This window comes from Panthera tigris, chromosome B3, assembly GCF_018350195.1.
Source record: "Panthera tigris isolate Pti1 chromosome B3, P.tigris_Pti1_mat1.1, whole genome shotgun sequence".
Classification (NCBI taxonomy): domain Eukaryota; kingdom Metazoa; phylum Chordata; class Mammalia; order Carnivora; family Felidae; genus Panthera; species Panthera tigris.
In genome coordinates, this window is record NC_056665.1 from 135767827 (window position 1) to 135789300 (window position 21474).

At 41.4% G+C, this 21474-nt stretch overlaps 1 protein-coding gene across 11 annotated transcripts in view; it reads left to right on the forward strand.

Annotated features, from left to right (window-relative positions):
* UNC79 (unc-79 homolog, NALCN channel complex subunit) overlaps positions 1-21474 on the forward strand; it is a 270072-nt gene that overhangs the window by 198147 nt on the left and 50451 nt on the right. For 10 of the 11 annotated variants that reach the window (XM_042990436.1, XM_042990435.1, XM_042990438.1 and 7 more), the window contains 6 exons: positions 656-796; positions 3635-3673; positions 14272-14384; positions 14473-14558; positions 15448-15621; positions 18813-18881. In XM_042990436.1, coding sequence (XP_042846370.1) covers positions 656-796; positions 3635-3673; positions 14272-14384; positions 14473-14558; positions 15448-15621; positions 18813-18881 — 622 coding nt within the window. The remainder of the gene's footprint in view (positions 1-655; positions 797-3634; positions 3674-14271; positions 14385-14472; positions 14559-15447; positions 15622-18812; positions 18882-21474) is intronic. The other variant, XM_042990440.1, reaches the window with a different exon arrangement.

A 21474-nucleotide genomic window follows, 5' to 3' on the forward strand; every position in this document is an offset into this window, starting at 1 on the left:
TTGAGATGAACTAAATTGAACCTACATTAGACACTACAAAGAGCAATAAGTTGGAAGGCACGTAGGAGCAGGGCCATTGTGTTTTTACACACTACACTGAGTAGGCGTGGGGAGCTCGTAAGGCTGATCTAAGTGAGTGGTAGGGAAGAGACTATGATCCAGACTCCCCAGGTTTTCTAGAGTGTTCTCTTGGCTTAACCCCCCTATCTTGCCTCCACAAATGGGACATTTTTCAAGCTGACAGCTTAGGAAAGCTTCCATTTGTGCCTAAGGCATTTTTCTTTTCAACAAATGAAAAAAATATCTAGTCACTGACTATCTCTAGCAATAACTTTACATGCACGAAATTCCTCAACCAGAAGCTCCAAACTGTTATTCTGATTGGCACTCACTGTGGGCCAGATGCTTGTGAGTTGAATCTTTTCAGTGATTTAAAGAACCTTCCTGATTTCCGCCGTGTGTGCTGTTTCTGTGTCTACGGTGAGGGTGGCATTGGAGTCTACTATTGATTATGAGAGTGGGACCGCTTTAATTGGAGACTTTCAGGGACTTTGGGGACTTCTCCAAGACTCACCAGAAATGGCTGTATATACTTTGTTATGTCTTGGAAACATTGCCGGCTTTCGTGGACAGCGTTCCTCTGTTTTCTTTGCAGATGCCATGACTGTGGGGCCATTCTTGAAGAATATGACGAGGAAACCCTTGGGCTGGCCATTGTGGTCCTTTCCACATTCATTCACCTAAGCCCAGACTTGGCAGCCCCGTTGTTGCTGGATATAATGCAGTCTGTGGGAAGGTGAACATCACTTGTGTTTTCAGTGGGGGAAGGGGCCTTATTCAGTCTACAGCTTGAAATAAAAACGATCAGTTCAGAAGCAAAACATTCAGTAACCTTATAGGTGTTTGATATTTGTGGGATCAATGCAGACTAATTTTAAAAACTGAATGGACCAAACTTTTGATTGAATGCCCTAGCTGTGTTGGTCATGAGTCACAATGTCACTGTGTCAGAATAAAGCGAGAGGAAACTGCACTAAGAAAAGTCTAATATTTGTTGCCCTCAATGACTGCATAGGCTGGTGTGCAGAATAGTACTCAGAATTGTGCACAGTTCATGGTTAAACAGTTTACAAGTTTGAGATATTCTTATTAGATATTCTTTAGATATTATTATTTGTAAGATTTAGATATTATTATCTTTCTTTACCTATTTTAAGATGAGTTCTCAAGGCACTTTGAAATCTTGGAGCATTGTCACATGAGGGGAAGTTGGGAGTGTAGTTTCACACTTCTGACTCAGAAAAGGGAAGGATGCACATATTTTGGGCTGAAAGCCCCACTGAAGGGAGATTAAACTTAATCTACTTTGAGAATGTTCATGTTAAGAAAACTCCACTTAGTGGATAGGACTTTTGAAGAAAAGTGACGTGCTTCATGGATATAAGTGAAGTTCACATTCAGTGACAAATTGTAGTCCTAGCATGCACAGCTTATCGGAGAGGACCGGATTAAATTCTGCACGAATATATTAAGTTTCTGGTGTGTGCTGGCACAAAGTCAGGTGCTTCAGGCTGTGGGCATTAGACCCAGCCCTTGCCCTGAAGCCCTTTATGGCTTAGTTGTTGAAGAGCTCAGTGATGTACGGAATAACTGAGGAGCCATACAAGATAGGATGTGATTAAGAGCTGTAACGAGTGGTGCACGTAGTTAAGTGCTATAGAAGTTCAGGCTGGAAAGAATTTCTTAGGGAAGGTCTCTATGGAGGAGGTAGGGAAAAACCAGGATTCTGCCAATTCCTGGTATTCGAGGCAGGGAAAGAACATAAATTGTAATGGAGCTAAAAGTTGGTCTTTTTTTTCTTTTTAAGAAGAAATGCTGATTTCAAATGAAAGACAAACAGGAAAGCATTAAAAAACCCCTCAACCCTTAACATTCCTTCCCCAGATTTTTCCGTAGTGTCCTTAGGAAGTGTATACCCTTAGGAGATGGTAAAACTATTGTGCCTCTGATACCTAGAAATAGCCAGTGTGCAGTGATGAACAGTGGGTGATAGATAGATAAGAAAAGATGAGTTAATCTCATTTACGTCCTTGATTTTAACCTAATCATAGCAATTATGGAACAAATGTACCAGCTGTGGAATTGAGAGTTTTTATTTATGCAAGGTCATGGTTCTTACCATCAGTACTTTTCAGATGTAGGTCAGATAGCGTTATTGGTCTGATCTGTTATCATCTCCTTGAAATAGCTGGTCTAAGTTGTAATTGATATATAGAGGGGTTTTATTTCATTTTTGTTTAACATAAATGAGAATAAACCATGTTCAAGCATTGCCAGCTGCTGGATGTAAAGATGTGAGCTTTGAAGGTAAGTGAAGGAAAAACAGTAGCAGATATATTTTTACCTGCTTGCATATACATATATTTAAATCTCTACCTCCTTTGGGTAGACTAGCAGGAGACAGGGTAGGGGGGAGGAGCACTTAAAGCAGCTGCCACAGTCCTTAGCAACCTAAGCCTGATCTCCAAACCTACCAGGAAATGGATTCAGTCGTCACCTGATTCAGGGCTTCCTTGCATGCCTTAATTCCAGATGAGGTAATGTGGATTTATGAACACTTAGTTTATTTGTGTTAGTCCCACAGGAACTATTCCCAGGGTGTTCTAAGAGTATGTAAGCTCAGCATTTATCACCCAAGGCTGTCTGTGATTCTGTAGCTGGCTCTCTACTTAGTTCCCCCTTAAAATTTACCCACCCCCCTTTTTTTAGATATAGCCATCAAGATTGCATTTGCTGCACCCTTAATGACTGTTTATTTCATTTGCCAGCGCTTATTGATTCGTTGTAGTGTCATTAAGCAAAGCAACGGGGAGCGGTGTCTTGTGTTAGTGGTTGCTAGACCCTCCTCTCCAGATGCATTCTTGCCTGGGCGCTCTCTTGTGGTCTTAAATACATCAACTCTTTAGCATCTCCTCATTTGTTTCTTCAATGTCTTACTGATGAAGACACGTTTTTCTAAACCCACCAATTTAGTGGGCTTAGACATTCTCTTTCTTACTATGCATATAGAAGATCTCCATGTGTATGAACCATATAATGACAAAAAATTACGTTACATATTGATTACTTAGTGCATTTCTCTTCTCAATATGTCATTTAGTTGATTAATGACAGATTAGTTGACAGAGACCCTTATTGCCTGTTTTACTCTCTTAGAGAGGCTTTTATAGTTTGTGGTTAGTTTGTGGTTACGTTTCAGAGGTGGAACACAAAGAAATGAATTTTGAGTTAATATGTAAAGAGACAGACTGGGTCAAATGCTGTTCTGATTATCTGTCTAACCTGGCTGTAAAGGCCAATTTGTAGATTGGCCGGGTGATATATTAAACCAAATTTAACTCTGTGCATCTCCGTGGAAACATCTGATTTGGTGCAGAAAGCAGGTCTCAGGAACTGGGCTAAGCTGAACCCGGGAGACTGACCACCACGTGGCTCTGTCCATAAGCAGGGGAATTGCCAACAGTTTTTCTTGTCTCCCCATCTGAACTGGGGCCACAATGGGTCCTACTGCAGTACTCATACATTTCGCCATGAAAACTTAAGATATTCATGTAACTCTGTTTGCTTTTCCTAGATTGGCATCCAGCACTACTTTTTCCAATCAAGCAGAAAGGTAAGGTGCCAAAGTGAGCCCAAATCTCACGTTCTTTTTGTCCCCTGTGCATGTTCATCCTGTTTCTAAAACACCAGAGGGTGTACCACAGAGGGAATATTGTTAGGTTCACTGCAGCCCCAGAGAGCATTCATTCATTTTCTGTGCATGCCTTTATTCATTCATTCGTTCATTCACCCACTCATGCATTCACCCATTTAATTTTATTATTTATTTATTTTTTCATGCATGCACTCATTTTAGTCAACAGTACTTATTTTAGGTCCACTCTGTAGCAGGCACTGTGCCAGGTACTTAGGTTGCAACTTGGGGCAAAAGTGACATGATTCCTTTCCTTGTGGGGCCTACAGTCTGCCTGGGAGGTGAACAAGAAGAAAATATTTGCGCAGATGTATGATTGTAAACAGTGCTTAGTGCTATGAACAAAAAGTATGGGGAGACCATATAACATTCAGTTATTCAGTAAATACTTATGGAGTGACCACTAGGAACTGAGAGCACCAGTTAACTAAACAGCGAAGCCTGGTTCTCCTGGAACTTCTGCTCCAGTTGAGGAGGCAGACAATAAGCAAATTAACAAACAAGAAAACTGATCATGTAACTTAGTATCATTCAGTGCTAAATGCTATGAAAAATAATCAGTTAAGTCTAGGAGATAGAGAACAACCAGAGGTGGTATCTTGGATGTAGTAACAGTCAAGAACAGCCTCTTTAAGGAAGTGGTATTCAAACAAAACCTGAAAAAGGGGGAGAGTGATCCAGGTGGCAACTTATAGAATGTTCCAGACAGAGGAAACAGCAAATGCAAAAGTGTAAGTCAGGAAAGTGCCCAGGATATTTGGGGAACAAGACTAAGGCAGGCTGGATCAGAGTGAGTGGGGAGAAGGGGTAGGAGAGGAGATGGACGAGGTGACGGTGAGGCTGGCCGGGTAGGACCCAGGAGGTCATTGTAAGGAGTTAGGACTTTAACTGGGAGAAACAGGGAGTGGGGAGGGGGGGGGAGGCGGGGCGCGGGTGCGACATGACTTAACTTGTGTTTTGAAAAGATCACTCCAGCTTCTGTGTTGAAAATAAGTCATGCATGGGGTGCCTGGGTGGCTTGGTCGGTTGAGCGTCCGACTTCGGCTCAGGTCATGATCTCACGGTCCGTGAGTTCGAGCCCCGCGTCGGGCTCTGGGCTGACAGCTCAGAGCCTGGAGCCTGTTTCAGATTCTGTGTCTCCCTCTCTCTCTGCCCCTCCCGTGTTCATGCTCTGTCTCTCTCTGTCTCAAAAATAAATAAACGTTAAAAAAAAAAAAAAAGAAAATAGGTAATGCAGGAAAGTGGGTCAGGGGTGGAAACAGAGGAGCCAGTGTGGAGCCCATTTCAGTGGTGCAGGTGCAAGCTAATAAAGTGAGAAGAGGTCCCATTAAGGATATATTCAGGAAATGTTCTTCAAGTCAAGCCAACAGAATTCACTGATAGACTGGACGTTGGGTGTGAGAGAAAGAGAGAAGGCAAGAATGACTCCTAGGTTCTGGTCCAAACAGTTGGGTAGATGTCTGTGCCATTTACTGAGATGGGAGATGGGTGGGTGTATATGAGGCAGAGCTGAGGTAGTCTAGGTAATGGGAGGAAGGGAGGAGAGACAGGCTTCCCTTAAGGAGCGATGTTTAAACTAAGATCTGATTGTTTCCTTTGCAGTGCAGAAGCTTTTTATCTTCATGAGGTCCCAATAGTTCATTTTTGCTTTTAATTCCCTTGCCTTTGGGGATGTGTCGAGTAAGAGATTGCTACGGCTGAGGTCAGAGAGGTCTTTTCCTGCTTTCTCCTCCAGGGTTTTGATGGTTTCCTGTCTCACATTCAGGTCCTTTATCCATTTTGAGTTTATTTTTCTGAATGGTGTAAGAAAGTGGTCTAATTTCATTCTTCTGCTTGTTGCTGCCGAGTTCTCCCAGCACCATTTGTTAAAGAGACTGTCTTTTTTCCATTGGATATTCTTTCCTGCTTTGTCAAAGATTAGTTGGCCATACTTTTTGTGGGTCCAATTCTAGAGTCTATTCCATTGGTCTGTGTCTGTTTTTGTGCCAATACCATGCTGTCTTGATGGTTACAGTTTTGTAGTAGAGGCTAAAGTCTGGGATTGTGATGCCTCCTGCTTTGGTCTTCTGCAATATTACTTTGGCTGTTCAGGGTCTTTTGTGGTTCCATACAAATTTTAGGATTGCTTGTTCTAGCTTCGAGAAGAATGCTGGTGCAATTTTGATTTGGATTGCATTGAATGTGTAGATTGCTTTGGGTAGTATTGACATTTTAACAAAGATGGCGGCGTAAGAGGACACTGGGCTCACTGCGCGTCCTGCTGATCACTTAGATTCCACCTACACCTGCCTAAATAACCCAGAAAACCGCCAGAAGACTAGCAGGACGGATTCTCCAGAGCCAAGTGCAGAGGAGAGGCCCACGGAAGAGGGTAGGAAGGATGAGAGGTGGTGCGCGCTGCACGGATTGGCGGGAGGGAGCCGGGGCGGAGGGGCAGCCTGCCGGCCAAGCAGAGCCCCCGAGTCTGGCTGGCAAAAGCGGAGGGGACGGACGGAGTGTGTTCCCACAGCAAGCGCGACTTAGCGTCTGGGAGGTCAAAAGTTAACAGCTCTGCTCGGAAAGCGGGAAGGCTGGAGGACAAAGGGAGGGAGAGCTGCTGAGCCCCCGGACTACAGAGCTCAGTCTGGCGGGGAACAAAGGCGCTCCCCAGCGCCATCTCCCCCGCCCATCCCCCAGCCAAAACCCCAAAGGGAACCAGTTCCTGCCAGGGAACTTGCTTGCTCTGCGCAAATACCCAACGCGGTGCTTCTGCGGAGCCACCCCTCTGGCAGCGGGTCTGACTCCCTCCCGCTGCCACAGGGCCCCTCCTGAAGTGGATCACCTAAGGAGAAGCGAGCTAAGCCTGCCCCTCCTGCCCCCGTGCACCTTGCCTACCCACCCCAGCTAATATGCCAGATCCCCAGCACCACAAGCCTGGCAGTGTGCAAGTAGCCCAGACAGGCCACGCCACCCCACAGTGAATCCTGCCCCTAGGAAAGGGGAAGAGAAGGCACACACCAGTCTGACTGTGGCCCCAGCGGTGGGCTGGGGGCAGACATCAGGTGGGACTGCGGCCCCACCCACCAACTCCAGTTATACACCACAGCACAGGGGAAGTGCCCTGCAGGCCCGCACCACTCCAGGGACTATCCAAAATGACCAAACGGAAGAATTCCCCTCAGAAGAATCTCCAGGAAATAACAACAGCCAATGAACTGATCAAAAAGGATTTAAATAATATAACAGAAAGTGAATTTAGAATAATAGTCATAAAATTAATCGCTGGGCTTGAAAACAGTATAGAGGACAGCAGAGAATCTCTTGCTACAGAGATCAAGGGACTAAGGAACAGTCACGAGGAGCTGAAAAACGCTTTAAACGAAATGCAAAACAAAATGGAAACGACGACGGCTCGGCTTGAAGAGGCAGAGGAGAGAATAGGTGAACTAGAAGATAAAGTTATGGAAAAAGAGGAAGCTGAGAGAAAGAGAGATAAAAAAATCCAGGAGTATGAGGGGAAAATTAGAGAACTAAGTGATACACTAAAAAGAAATAATATACGCATAATTGGTATCCCAGAGGAGGAAGAGAGAGGGAAAGGTGCTGAAGGGGTATTTGAAGAAATAATAGCTGAGAACTTCCCTGAACTGGGGAAGGAAAAAGGCATTGAAATCCAAGAGGCACAGAGAACTCCCTTCAGACGTAACTTGAATCGATCTTCTGCACGACATTTAAACAATATTTGATCAACAAAACTAAAAGGCAATGAACGGAATGGGAAAAGATATTTGCAAATGACATATCAGACAAAGGGCTAGTATCCAAAATCTATAAAGAACTCACCAAACTCCACACCCAAAAAACAAATAATCCAGTAAAGAGATGGGCAGAAAACATGAGTAGACACTTCTCTAAAGAAGACATCCAGATGGCCAACAGGCGCATGAAAAGATGCTCAACATCACTCCTCATCAGGGAAATACAAATCAAAACCACACTGAGATACCACCTCACGCCAGTCAGAGTGGTTAAAATGAACAAATCAGGAGACTATAGACGCTGGTGAGGATGTGGAGACACGGGAACCTTCTCGCACTGTTGGTGGGAATGCAAACTGGTGCAGCCGCTCTGCAAAACAGTGTGGAGGTTCCTCAAAAAATTAAAAATAGATCTACCCTATGACCCAGCAATAGCACTGCTAGCAATTCACCCAAGGGATCCAGGAGTACTGATGCATAGGGGCACTTGTACCCCAATGTTTATAGTGGCACTTTCAACAATAGCCAAATTATGGAAAGAGCCTAAATGTCCATCAACTGGTGAATGGATAAAGAAATTGTGGCTTATATACACAATGGAATACTACGTGGCAATGAGAAAGAATGAAATATGGCCCTTTGTGGCAACGTGGATAGAACTGGAGAGTGTAATGCTAAGTGAAATAAGTCATACAGAGAAAGACAGATACCATATGTGTTCACTCTTGTGTGGATCCTGAGAAACTTAACAGGAGACCGTGGGGGAGGAGAAGGGGAAAAAAAAAAGTTAGAGAGGGAGAGAGCCAAACCATAAGAGACTCCAGAATAAACTGAGGGTTGATGGGGGGTGGGGGATGGGCATTGAGGAGGGCATCTGTTGGGAGGAGCACTGGGTGTTGTATGGAAACCAATTGGCAATAAATTTTATATTAAAAAAAATAAACTAAGATGTGAAAGAAATGAGTTGCGTTTAACCATGCAAATTGCTATGGAAAAAGCATGTGCACAGGTCTGAAGGTGGTGAAGAACAGATTGTGTAGGGAGAGTCACAGAAAGTCCAGTGTGGCTAGAGCACAGACATGTGAGCTCTTGCTGAGATTGGCTTGCCAGTGTATACAGGCTTATAAACCATATTAAATATCTTGGGCTTCCTACTAGCCGCAGTGGGAAGCTGCTGAAAGATTTTTATGCAGCAGGGGATGTGTGTGTGAAAGGCTACTTTGGCTGCAGTGGGGAGGAAGAACCAGAGGAGAGCACGAGTGGGTACTGTGTGTGACTCTGGACACACTTAATCTCTCTGCTTTAGTTTTCTCATCTATAAAAGAGGGATACCAGTGCATGGCCTTGTTAGGTCACAGGGGTATGTGCTGTGAGGTCCCAGTGAAAGAGGATATGTGTTAGCATAACTGTACCGACCCCTACAACCATAAGACGGTGCTGTTGTTACTGTACTTCTGTAACTCTTGGTTTTAGGAATATTTGCTCCTCTTTTTTATGCTCCTTTATAGATTTTTTAAAACTTTCCCCCCCTAACATTTTCTTGTAAAAACTTAAATATACTGCAAAGTTGGAAGAACTTAATAGTGAACACTCATATATACCTGTCACCTAGATTCTACAATGAACATTTTACCCACTTTATCGTATATCCAACCATCCCTCTCTCCTTCTACCCACCCATCATCAATCCATTTTATTTTTGGATGCATTTCAAAGTCAATTTCAGATATTAGCATACTTCCCCCATATATCCTTCAGCAAAGTTATCACTGACTGAAGTTTGACTTTAAGATTTTTTTCCTTAGGGGCGCCTGGGTGGCTCAATCAGTTAAGCAATCGACTTCAACTCAGGTCATGCTCTCATGGTTTGTGGGTTCAAGCCCCGTGTCAGGCTCTGTGCTGACAGCTCAGAGCCTGGAGCCTGTTTCAGATTCTGTGTCTCCCTCTCTCTCTGACCCTCCCCGTTCATGCTCTGTCTCTCCCTGTCTCAAAAATAAATAAACGTTAAAAAAAAATTAAGATTTTTTTCCTTTGATGCAAAATTTACCTACTAGAGAGTATGCATATCTTACGTGTACATTTCACTGATTTTTGAAAATACATACCCCTGCATAACCTAAATCTCTGTCAAGATATAGAACATTACCATCACCCCCAGAAAGTCCCCTCATGCATCTTCCCAATTCCCACCCACATAAGCAAATACTAGCCTTACTTTTTTTTTCCACCATAGAGCTTTATATAAATGGAATCATACAGCTTGTGCTTCTTTGTGTCTGAGCTTTTTTACTTAGCATAACGTTTTTGAGATTCATCCATGTTGTTGCCTGTATCAGTAGTTTGTTTCTTTTTTTTACAGCTAAGTACTATCCCATACTTTATTTATTTATTCTCCTGTTGATGGACATTTGCATTGTTTCCAGTTTGGGGCTATTATAAATAAAGCTGTTGTGGCCATTATACAAGTCTCTTTGGAAACAAATGTTTTTATTTCTCTTAGATAAATACCCAGGAATGGAATTGTGGGGTTCCTGGATGGGTGTATGTTTTATTTTATAAGATACTAGCAGATCGTGTCTTTAAAGTGGTTGTGCCATTTTGGTATTCCCACCAGGATTGTATGAGACTTCTGGTTGTTTGACATCCTTACCAAAATTTGGTGGTGTTAGTCTTTTTAATCTTAACCATTCTGGTGGGTATCTTATTATACTTTAAATTTGCATTTCTCTGGTGACTAATGCTGTTGAGTATATTATCAAGTGCTCTTCAAGACCCTCTGTAAGTCTTCTTTTGTGAAGTGTCTGTTGGAATCTTTTGTACATGTTCAACTGGGTTGAGTTGTAGGACCTTTTTATATATCCTAAATACCAGTCCTTTATTAAATATGCCCTGAGAATATTTTCACCCACTCTGGTGCTTACTTGTTCCTTTTGTTAATATATTTTTTGGTGAGATGTTTTTAATTCAGGTGAAGACTACTGTGTTAAAATTTTTAAACAATTTATGACTATTTCTTCCTGTTGTCTTTGCCTGTCCTCAAATCAAGAAGATATTCTCCAGTATTTTCCTTTAAAAGTTTTATGGTGTAAGCATTTATATTTAGCATTTATATGATCAGTCTCAAATTAATTAAAAATTTTTTAAAATATTTATTTATTTTTGAGAGACAGAGAGAGACAGAGCACAAGTGGGGGAGGGGCAGAGAGAGAAGGAGATAGAATCCAAAGCAGGCTCCAGGCTCCAAGCTGTCAGCCCAGAGCCCGACGTAGGGCTCGAACTCATGAACCGTGAGATCATGACCTGAGCCGAAGTCAGACGTTTAACCGACTGAGCCACCCAAGCGCCCCTCAGATTAATTTTTATGTATGGTGTGAGGGTAGGGGTTGAAGTTCCTTTTTATCCATGTAGAAACCTAAATATTTTAGCACCATTAAAAGAAATGACTTTCTCTTTCCCCACTGGATCACTTTGGTGTTGGTTGAAATCAAACAGCCACATTAGGGTTGACCTACTTCCAGACTCTATCCTGTTCCGTTTATCTGTATGTTGACTCTTAAGCTGGCATCAAACTGTCTTGATTACTATAGCTATACGATAGGTCTTGAAGTCTGATAGTATGAATCTTCCAACTTGGCTCATTTTTTTCAAGAAGATTGATTTGGATGTTATAAATTTATCAAATTTCCATATGCATTTTAGAGTAAGCTTCTCAATTTGGGGGAGAAAAGCCTGTGGGGATTGTACTGAAACTATAAATCAATTTGGGGATAACTGCACAAAAATACTGAGTCTTTCAATTCATGAATATGGTGTATATTCTCATTTTATTCAGTCTTTTTTGTTTGTCTCAGCAGTGTTTGGTGGTTTTCAGCGTAGAGGTTTTGCACATCTTTTGTTAAATTTATTCCCAAGAATTTTGAGTGTTTTAAAGCCAACATAAATGGAATTTTTAAAAATTTTCCAACTTTTTTGCTGCTGGTGTATAAATATGCAATTGAATTTTTATGTTAACATTGTAATGTAATAATCTGGGTTCACTTACTAGTTGTAGTCATTGCTTTTTAAGATTTCATAGAATCTAAAAGCATTTGTATATAAAAAAAAGTCAGGTCTGCAAATAGTGACAATTTCACTTCTCTCTGATTTTCATGCCTTTTATTTTCTTATTGTCCTATTGTAATGATTAGGATCTCCAGTAATAATAATAAAGATGTTAGTGAGTTTCCTTGCCTTGTTCCTGCTCTACCAGAAAAACCTTTGGTATCTCACCATTAATTATGCTTGCTGTAGGTGTTCATAAATGCTCTTCACCAGACTGATGATGTTTGCTTTTATTTCTAATTTGCTGAGAGTTTTTATCATGGATGGATGTTAAATTTGTTAGATGCATTTTCTGTATCTGTTGAAATAACTGTATGGCTTTTGCCCTTTATTCTTTATTTTATTTATTTATTTTTTTCAATTATATCTTATTTCATTCATTCATTCATTCATTCATTCTCAAGTTGGTTAACATACAGTATAGTCTTGGCTTCAGGAGTAGAACCCGGTGATTCATCACTTACATATAATACCCAGTGCTCATCACAACAAGTGCCCTCCTTAATGCCCATCACCCATTTAACCCACCCCCCAAACCCCCTACCCTCATCAATCCTCAGTTTGTTCTCTGTATTTAAGAGTGTCTTATGGTTTGCCTCCCTCTATGTTTTCATCTTATTTTTCCTTCCCTTCTCCTATGTTTATCTGTTATGTTTCCCAGATTCTACATATGAGCGAAATCATATCTGTCTTTCTCTGACTGGCTTATTTTGCTTAGCATAACCTTTCAGTTCCATCCGTGTTGTTGCAAATGGCAAGATTTCATTCTTTTTCATTGCTGAATAGTATTCCTGTGTGTGTGTGTGTGTGTGTGTGTGTGTGTGTGTGTGTGTGTGTGTGTGTGTGTTCTCTTGATCCATTCATCAGTTGATGGACATTTGGGCTCTTTCCATAATTTGGCTGTTGTTGATAGCGCTGCTATAAACACTGGGATGCATGTGTCCCTTCGAATCAGCATTTTTGTATCCTCTGGATATATTCCTAAAAGTCCAATTGTTGTGTCATAGGGTAGTTCTATTTTTAATTTTTTGAGGAAACTCCACACTGTTTTCCAGAGTGACTGCACCAGTTTGCATTCCTGCCAATAGTGCAACAGGGTTCCCCTTTCTCCACCGCCTCACCAACATCTGTTGTTAACTGAGTTGTTGATTTTAGCCATTCTGACTGGTATGAGATGGTAACTCGTTTATTTATTTGTTTGTTTGTTTATAGAGAGCACATATGTGCAAGCAGGGGAAGGACAGAGAGACAGGGAGAGAGAGAATCCTATGGAGTCTCCATGCCTACTACAGAGCCTGGCACAGGACTCAATCTCATGACCCTGGGATCATGACCTGAGCTGAAATCAAGAGTCAGATGTGTAACCTACTGAGCCTTTTATTCTTTAATATATTGAATTCCATTGATTGGATTTTGAATATTAAGTCCTTCTTACATTCTTGGGATAAACTCTATTTGGTCATGGACCATCATCCTGTTTATAGTTGGATTCAATGTCCATGAAGACTGTTGGTTTAGTTTAGTTTAGTTTAGTTTAGTTTAGTTTAGTTTAGTTTAGTTTAGTTTAGTATAGTTTAGTTTTGTAATGACTTTATCGGATGTTAGTTTTAGGGCTATGCCAGCCTCATAAAATAAGGTGGGAAGGGTTCCCTCCTTCCCTAATTTTTGAAAGAGTTTGTGTGAGTTTGATGTCATTTCTGAATGAAGAATGTTTTTGACCTGTGAGTTTGAATCAGCATTTCTGGGTAGCATAATAACAGCTTAGTAAAAGGGACTTTTTACCACCGACCTATTTGGGCTCTTTGATTTTTTTCTTCTTTCTTCCTTTGGTAACTCACTGTCTAATCACCTCTGGGAACATCCTTCCTGATCCTTTGGTCTCTGGGGCCACATATCACCTCTTGGCTCCCTGTTTTCATGGGCATAAGTGATGTGGAGGGTGGGGATCGACTGCACAGATCAAAGCCCTCTCCTTTCTGTAAGTACCAGATCAAGGCACCCCAAGAAAAATTGTCCTGTCTCCCATTAGGTATGAACATCTCTCCCTCCCTGCATTTTCCCTCAGATCAGCTCTCTTTAGCTAATGACCCTTCGTGGGAGGATCTTGCTGATAATCTCATCCCGGTTTTCATCCTGACTCTGCCATTTTCTGGATGTGTAGCCTTCGTGGGTCACATTTTCTCTCTGGGCCTCAGAACCTTCATCTGTACTCTGGGGTGGCTGGAAGAATTAGTCTGGCACCCCTCTGACATTTCCTGGTTCTCTCTTTCTAGAAGCTTCTTATTAACAGGGATTCCGTGCAACTGCAGTATTTCATCTCACTGATGAAAAAGACAGTGGGATATTCCATAAGAGGACTGGTGTGTAAATGCCTGAACTCTAAATAAGCCAGTACAGAGGGGCGCCTGGGTGGCTCCGTGGGTTGAGCATCAGACTTCAGCTCAGGTCATGATCTCACTGTTTGTGAGCCGGATCCCCCGCCTCAGGCTCTCTGTAGTCAGCACAAAGCCCACTTTGGGATCCTTTGTCCCCTACTCTCTCTGCCTCTCCCCGACTCATGCTCTCTCTTTCTCTCTCTCAAAAATAAACATTAAAAAAAATAAACAAATACAGAAATACCTAAGCTCACGCTGGTTGCCCCATGGGTCCTTGTCTTTTCTCTCCCCATTCACCCCCCAGCATGATGGTTCCCGGCAACGCAGCGGGGGTGGCCAAGCAGTTCCTACGCTGCATCTTCCATCAGCTGGCCCCCAACGGCATCTTCCCACAGCTGTTCCAGAGCACTATCAAAGGTAATTCCTCCACAGGGAATCCAAACACCACAAACGTGGCTACTCGCTGAAACCCCAATGCTTCTAAATCTGACTGTTGACTTTCCAGATGGGACTTTCTTACGGACCTTAGCCACGTCTCTCATGGACTTCAATGAGCTGAGCTCTCTCGCTGCTCTCAGTCAGCTCTTGGAGGTAGGTTTGCTTTGATGACTGTCTAAGCCCCCGCCGAAATCGCAGCTGAGGAAGAAGGCCTGTCATTTAACTGAAAAATTAAATTTAAACTAAGTATTAACACACGTCCAATTAATCTTAAATTCTTTAAATGTTTAAAATTAATTAAAAATAAGAATTGCCAACGCATGGAAGAGTGCCAATTGGACGTTGCTGTTGTGTGTGGATTGACTGTTTATTTAAAGCTCCTTGGGCACCCTCAACTGAGGGCTGGATGGCAGCTGTTAAGCGTTCACCTGCACTGAGCTTTCAGGCTTTCCAAATGCGCAGTGGGTGGAGCCGTGTGCACTGTATTGTGAGACTTGGATTCTGCTTATTTTAGCGTGAGGTTTGGGATTCAGGTCCTGCTTCTGTGCTCAGTCATGAGACGACCTCAGTTCTCAGCTCCATTGCCGGTTCATATCCGGACGCTTGGGTTCACGTGTCGGGTCCTCTGCTTTGTAGCGTTCTCAGTTAGCTTGCAGGGTTGGCCAATGGCCCTATAAACTTCGCTGCTTCTGTAGTCATTACTCTCAGGCTTTGGCCAGTGGAGTTTCCAGCAAGCATCGTTCATTGTGTCTTCTTAGCACCTAACCACACCAACTGCAGATCCTTAAAACGTGTTTCTTATTTCTTACTCACATTTCACCGTCTCCCACTGAATTAAAAGTCACAGTTTTTCCCGTTTGTCCGAATTTTTTGATTCTTCTCTGTTCACCTCCTGCCAATTACACCGAACAGCCTGTATAGTAGGCACACAACACATGTTTAGTCCGTGAATGTGTGATTTTTAAAGCTGATCTTCGACAAATAGCTCTATGAATCCCCAAGCTGTTTCAGCAGTTGATTGCCTATGCTTTTGTGTTTTTAGGGTCTAAATAACAAAAAGAATTTACCAGCAGGGGGTGCTATGATACGCTGTTTGGAAAACATTGCTACCTTCATGGAAGCTTTGCCCATGGATTCTCCTAGCAGCCTCTGGACCACAATCAGCAACCAGTTTCAGACGTTTTTTGCCAAGCTGCCTTGTGTTTTGCCTCTGAAGGTAAGCTGAGTCCAGGATTTCATCTGCAATTGTGATCTTACAGTTTGCAGACCATCTGCTTACAGAGATTTGATGTTTCATAAAGGGCTGTAAGGAATCTCTGTTAGCCACAGAGCGTAGAGCATTCTGTAGCTTGTTGTCTCCAAGTGTTACAAACTTAAAAAGCAAAATGTGTTAGGCATTTTGACATAGTGATTTCATGTTTCCAGTTGATTTTTAAAAATCAGGAAGATAGTAGTAGATGGTGTTTATCTAGAAATTTTTTTTCAATAAATGCGTAAGTCAGTAAGTACATAGTTTTGTCTAAAAGGAGAGTAGACATACCATGTAAAGCTAAATTTCCGAAAACTAAAGGGAAGTGATTGTTTACGTGTTTGTGAGTAAAGTACTTACTTGCAAGGCCAAGGTGATAATTATGTTTCTGTTTGGCTGCCTTACCACTACCACCATTGCCCCCTCCCTGTGGCCACCATACCACTTTCCAAGAATACACACACAATTACCTAGCTGTGAATCTCGTGACCTAAGGAGCATTTTTGACATGAGTCCATTAAATGCAGAAGCAGAACTCTATACTGTTAAAGCTGGAAGAGACCCATAAGAACCATCCCTTCCAATGCCCCCCATTTTCCAGATAGGGGACTGCAAAATCAGAGAGGTGGTGGCTATGTGAGGATTAGAACTCAAGACTCTTGACTCCTGACCCAGTGCCCTCTCCACTAATAGTCTCCTAGAGTCCTTCTACAGCAGGGGCGAATTGAAGGCATCTAGTCTCTGTAGTAGGGAGAAAGGAGGTGGCTGGTAGTGGTCGTTTCTATGTCTTTGAACCTCATTTGCTCCATGAGCTTTTTGAGCTTTATGCAGATCACAGAAATATTTAACTCACAATAAAATCAATCACTTGTTGATCTGACAAGTGAAGTTACATGTTGGTAGCACCGTTTCTCAAATGAGTATTACATGTATATAAAATGTTTTTTAAAGATGAACCACCCCCCAGGGCACCTGGGTAGCTCAGTCAGTTAAGTGTTTGACACTTGGTTTCGGCTCAGGTCATGGGCTCCACACTGACAGTGCAGAGCCTGCCTGGGATTCTCTTTCCCTCTCTCTCTGCCCTTTCCTCTCTCTCTCCCTCTCTCTCTCTCCCTCTTTCTCAAAAATAAATAAATAAACTTAAAAAAAAAAAAAAGATGGACCACCCCTGATAATGCCTTTTTCCAAATTGGCAGATTTGGAATATGTGACCCCAAAATAGGGTCTGTAAGGATAATTCAGGGACCCTTAGCTTGGTGTGTGCTGTTTTCTTTGAGTTGGAAGTTACTGTGACAAGTGGATATTCTGAAATCTTTACTATCTCTCACATCCTATGATCCTATCTGCTCACAAATATAGAGTAGCTGAGTAAATCCAAGCAAAGAGGGTTAGTACTGTACTTTGAAACCATGTGGTATATAGATACTGTATATACACATGTAGAAGATTAAGTGATGCATTTTAACACGGCCACATGGAGCCTCCCTAGGACCAAGAGCCATTCAGGGCTGTTCATTGCATAAAGCCACACACTTGAAGAGAAGGGGTGAGTCAGGCATGGCAAATTCACATGCCTGTAGGTTGATACGATCATCAAAATGTTTAACTTGATCACTGACCAATTGGAAGTATTGCCAGCAGTAAACAACTGGTAAGCCTAATTTGTGACAATCAGCCTGGCCCATAGGGACCCTGACTACAAGGTTAATGAGTAGAATGGGATACGGTTATACAGAGAACTGGGACCCTTGAGAACAGGAAAGAACCAGTCCCTTCTAATGAGTCCATATGCTGCGATACACCAGCCAATTGTCATGTGGGAATTAAGTCTTTGTATCATTGGTCTTCCCATGTTTTTGAAGATGATATTTCCTGGTTTTTAAAACACCGTGGGGAGCTAATGAACAGCCAGTTTTCAGCCCCTGGTTTAAAGTAGTGTAAATGTCACATGAACTCCGATGGGTGTTAAGCAGATTAAATAGACCACTAATTCCCTTAGAAGGCACCTGTAAAACACTTCCAGAATTAAAGCAAAAACTTGCCCTGGTAGATCAGATCCAGGCACTGTCTCTGGTCATCTTCTGCTTTGTTTTTAATACCTTCGGAAAATCTTAAACTGTCGAAAAACCTTCTGTAGTTCTCATCAGTGTAGAGATGTGGATCTCAGACTTCGGAGTGCACCAGTGCTCCTGCAGGACTGGCTAAAATCAGATTCCTGGGCGTTGTTCTAAGAGTTTCTGATTCACTGGGAGTACAACCTGAGGATTTGTATTCTGACAAGTTTCCGGGTAATTAGAAGTGCTGCTGGTCCAGGGGTTATTCTTGGGGAACCACTGGCTTAATTTGTACTATCTTAAAAGGCTAGTATTCTACACAGCTGCAGGGATTTAACTATAGCCTACCATTGTGATAGGCTTACTGTGTTAAATAAGATTTATTTTTGTTGTAACATTTCTCCCCTTCCTCCCCATACCAGTAAAATCAATTTTAAAAGTATATTTTGATTATGGAATCTTGCCAAAATGTAACTCTAATAGATTTTCGAGGCATGATTTTTTTCTTGTAGAAATTTTGCTGCTTTTTCCCAGGTTTTTGTCATATCCTTTAGCAACAGAGAAAGGGCAGATGAAACTGGTTCTTTGGATTAATAAGCCTAATGATTTTAAATAGATTTGAGTAGTTTTTTTCCCAACATGGGAAAATTTCACAAATTAGTGTACCTCTTTAGAGTTGGACACATTTAATACCTACCTATCCACCTCTCTGTCAGTCTGTCCACCCATCCATCCACCCATCCATCCACCCATCCATCCACCCATCCATCCATTCATATATCCATCCATCCATCCATCCATCCATCCATCCATTCAATTCTTTATCCAACTATCTGATTTAATTTTAAGAATATATCTTTGAGAAGTAGTTTAGGAGCTGTGTTTAATTATTTAGTTGTTTAACATTGCTTAATTAATGGCTTAATTATGTTTTTTTTAAAACCTGAGGATTTTTTTCAGCATGAATATATGGCATAGAAAACTGTAAGGAGGCAGCTGTATTTGAGATTTTTCCCCCTAAAATAAATGCTTATAAAAAATACATGAAGTAAAAGATACATTAAGAAGGGTACTGACTTTTATTGTTTTCATATTTGTTCACAGTGTTCTTTAGATTCCAGTTTGAGAATTATGATTTGCCTCTTGAAGATACCCTCTACCAATGCCACAAGGGTATGTATTGTATGTTTCAGAAAAACAACCCATTGGTTATTTAGTTATTTTTTTAACCTAAAAAGACAGGCATATAGTAATACTGGAGAAATGGTTACTGCATACTGAATGTTTCACTTTCACACACCTTGACAGTTTCTAGTATGAAGAGTTCTAATACATCACAATATCATTTTTTGCTATTAGTCCTCTTAATCCTGGGCCAGGGCCACCAGGCTGCCCTTCATATTATGATCTAGGTGATCCTTCTAAACACAGATCTTAATGCCTTGGTTCCGTGCTTAAAAGTCTTTGATCACGTCTCATTTCTTTTAGGATAATATCCAGATTCCTTAATGTGGCATACAAGAAGGTATTTCATTAATTTGCCAGCCTACCTTTCTAATTTCAGCTTGGGCTACTTGTACCATCCCCCATGCCTCCTGTTTACTTTCAGAATCATCATCATTATCATCAAAACAACAAGCACTCTTTGTTGAACACTTACCATATGGCAGGCATTATGCTAACTGCTTTACATTTATAATCTTATTTAATTTCATACTTCCTTGCCTTTGCTTAGGCCATTTCCTCTGCCTGAAATGCTTTATACTTTTGCTGGTGAGTCGAACTCCTTCTCATTCTTCAAGATGATAATCTGAATCCCATTTAAATTTCAAAAAATGGATATGAACTCTCCGTAGCAACTTCCTCCTATATCAGATCCCACAGTACTCTATAGAGCTTTCTATATTAGCACTTACATGGTACAAACGTTTCCCCAGTGAGACTGTGAGCCTCATGAAGTCCAGCACTGTGTCTCATTCACCTTTGTATTCCTGCTTGTATTCCATTATACACAATGGTGCAATAGTTTGTATTGCAATGGCTTGTAACTACTAGTTAATATACCAAGAAGCCCACCCCCTGTAAATTCATACCTTGACTGTGTTTTTATAAACTAATACTTTGTGCAGGAAAGTTACAAAGAGATCACTTGATCTCATCTGCTCATTTATAGATAAGGAAACAGGCTCAGAGAGATAAATTGTGTTGGCCAAGATGACATAGCTGGTTAGTGGAAAATTTGAGACTTGAACCTAGACCCTTTGATTCCAGCCTCCTTAATTTTTCTGTTGTACCATATTGCCCCATCACTATGTGATTGCTGGATAAAAGAACAAGTTTCTGTATAGGTTTGAATTCAGGTTTCCTTTTTTGATGAGTAAAGATGCAGTATATATCAACTGGAGATACATTCCTGACCTTATTCATCCATCATCAATGTTTCAAGGCGACATTAAACAGAGCAAATAATAATTGAATCAACAGTACTGTTTCAAGAGTTTCCTTTAAGATTTTCTATATGGGTTTCTGTGGGGAATATAAACAAAGGACATAATTCTTATCCTCAGCAGCAACTAGCATGTAACAAATTCATTTTTGTATCAATAAAGAAAAAAGATCACAAACATTCTCATATCTTTTGATTTAATCATTCCTTTTCTGGGAATCTCTTCTAAAGAAGAAAATGAAAATGTAAACTTCACATAAAAACGTATGTAGTGGGATGTTATTTATAATAAAATGTGGCTTTTGTGCCATTAAAATGGATGATTATAAAGAAATAGCACTGCAAATTTCTTATATATTATTAACAAAATGCAATTAACAAAATGTAGGATGGGATGTGTGTAAGATTTTAGCCAAGTGAATTGGAATGCAGCAAAGAAGGAAGTATGTAAAAATGTTATCTCGAGGTGGTGGGATTATGGACTTTTATTTCCTCGTATGTACATTCCTGCAGATCCTGTGTTTGTGCATCAAGTGTGTTTACTTTTATAATCCAGACAATTAGGACTATGGAGGTTGAGGAGTAGTGGAAATCACATGAAGTCTTTTGGAGTCCAATTAAAATTCTGTCTCCCCTAAAGAGTGGTTCTGCCTTGGGAAACTTGCCCTGGAATTTGGATTTGAATTCCATTCAATAGCTGTATGGCCTTAGGCGAGCTGCTTGCCTGCTTAAGTCTCAGAGGAAAATAGGGGCACCAAAGCTCCAGAGTTCTAACAGCAATGGAGGACTCACTGTTGCCAGGTGCTTTACCTGGGTTATCTCCTGATTTCTCGCAGCAACGCTAATGAGGTGGAGACCATTGTTATCCTTGTTTTACAGAGAGGAGAACTAAGTCTAGAGAGGTCAAATCACTTATTCCAGGTCACAGAGAGCCAGAGTTTGAGAACAGTTGTGTGGGATTCTAAGGCCTGTGTCACTATTATAACATACCGTCTCTCCAGGATTGTCGTAAGAAATTTGAATGGGAAAAACATATAAAAGCATCCAACTCTGCCTGATACTTAGTAGGTGCTCAAAAAAAAAAAGTGTTTCTAAATGACTTCAGAGAGCATACGGATCTAAAACTGACCCGTTAGGGGTGGGATTCAGATGGAGAAACCAAAACTGTGCCTTCCTGATGCACATAGGCAGGAAGCTGGTTAATGATGAGCATTATCTGAGTGAACAGTGCCTTGTACTTACTTGCTGGATGGTTTGTGCAACTTAAAACTGAGATGAGAGGCTTTAAAGGAGCTGGATGGATGAGCCCAGAGATGCCTA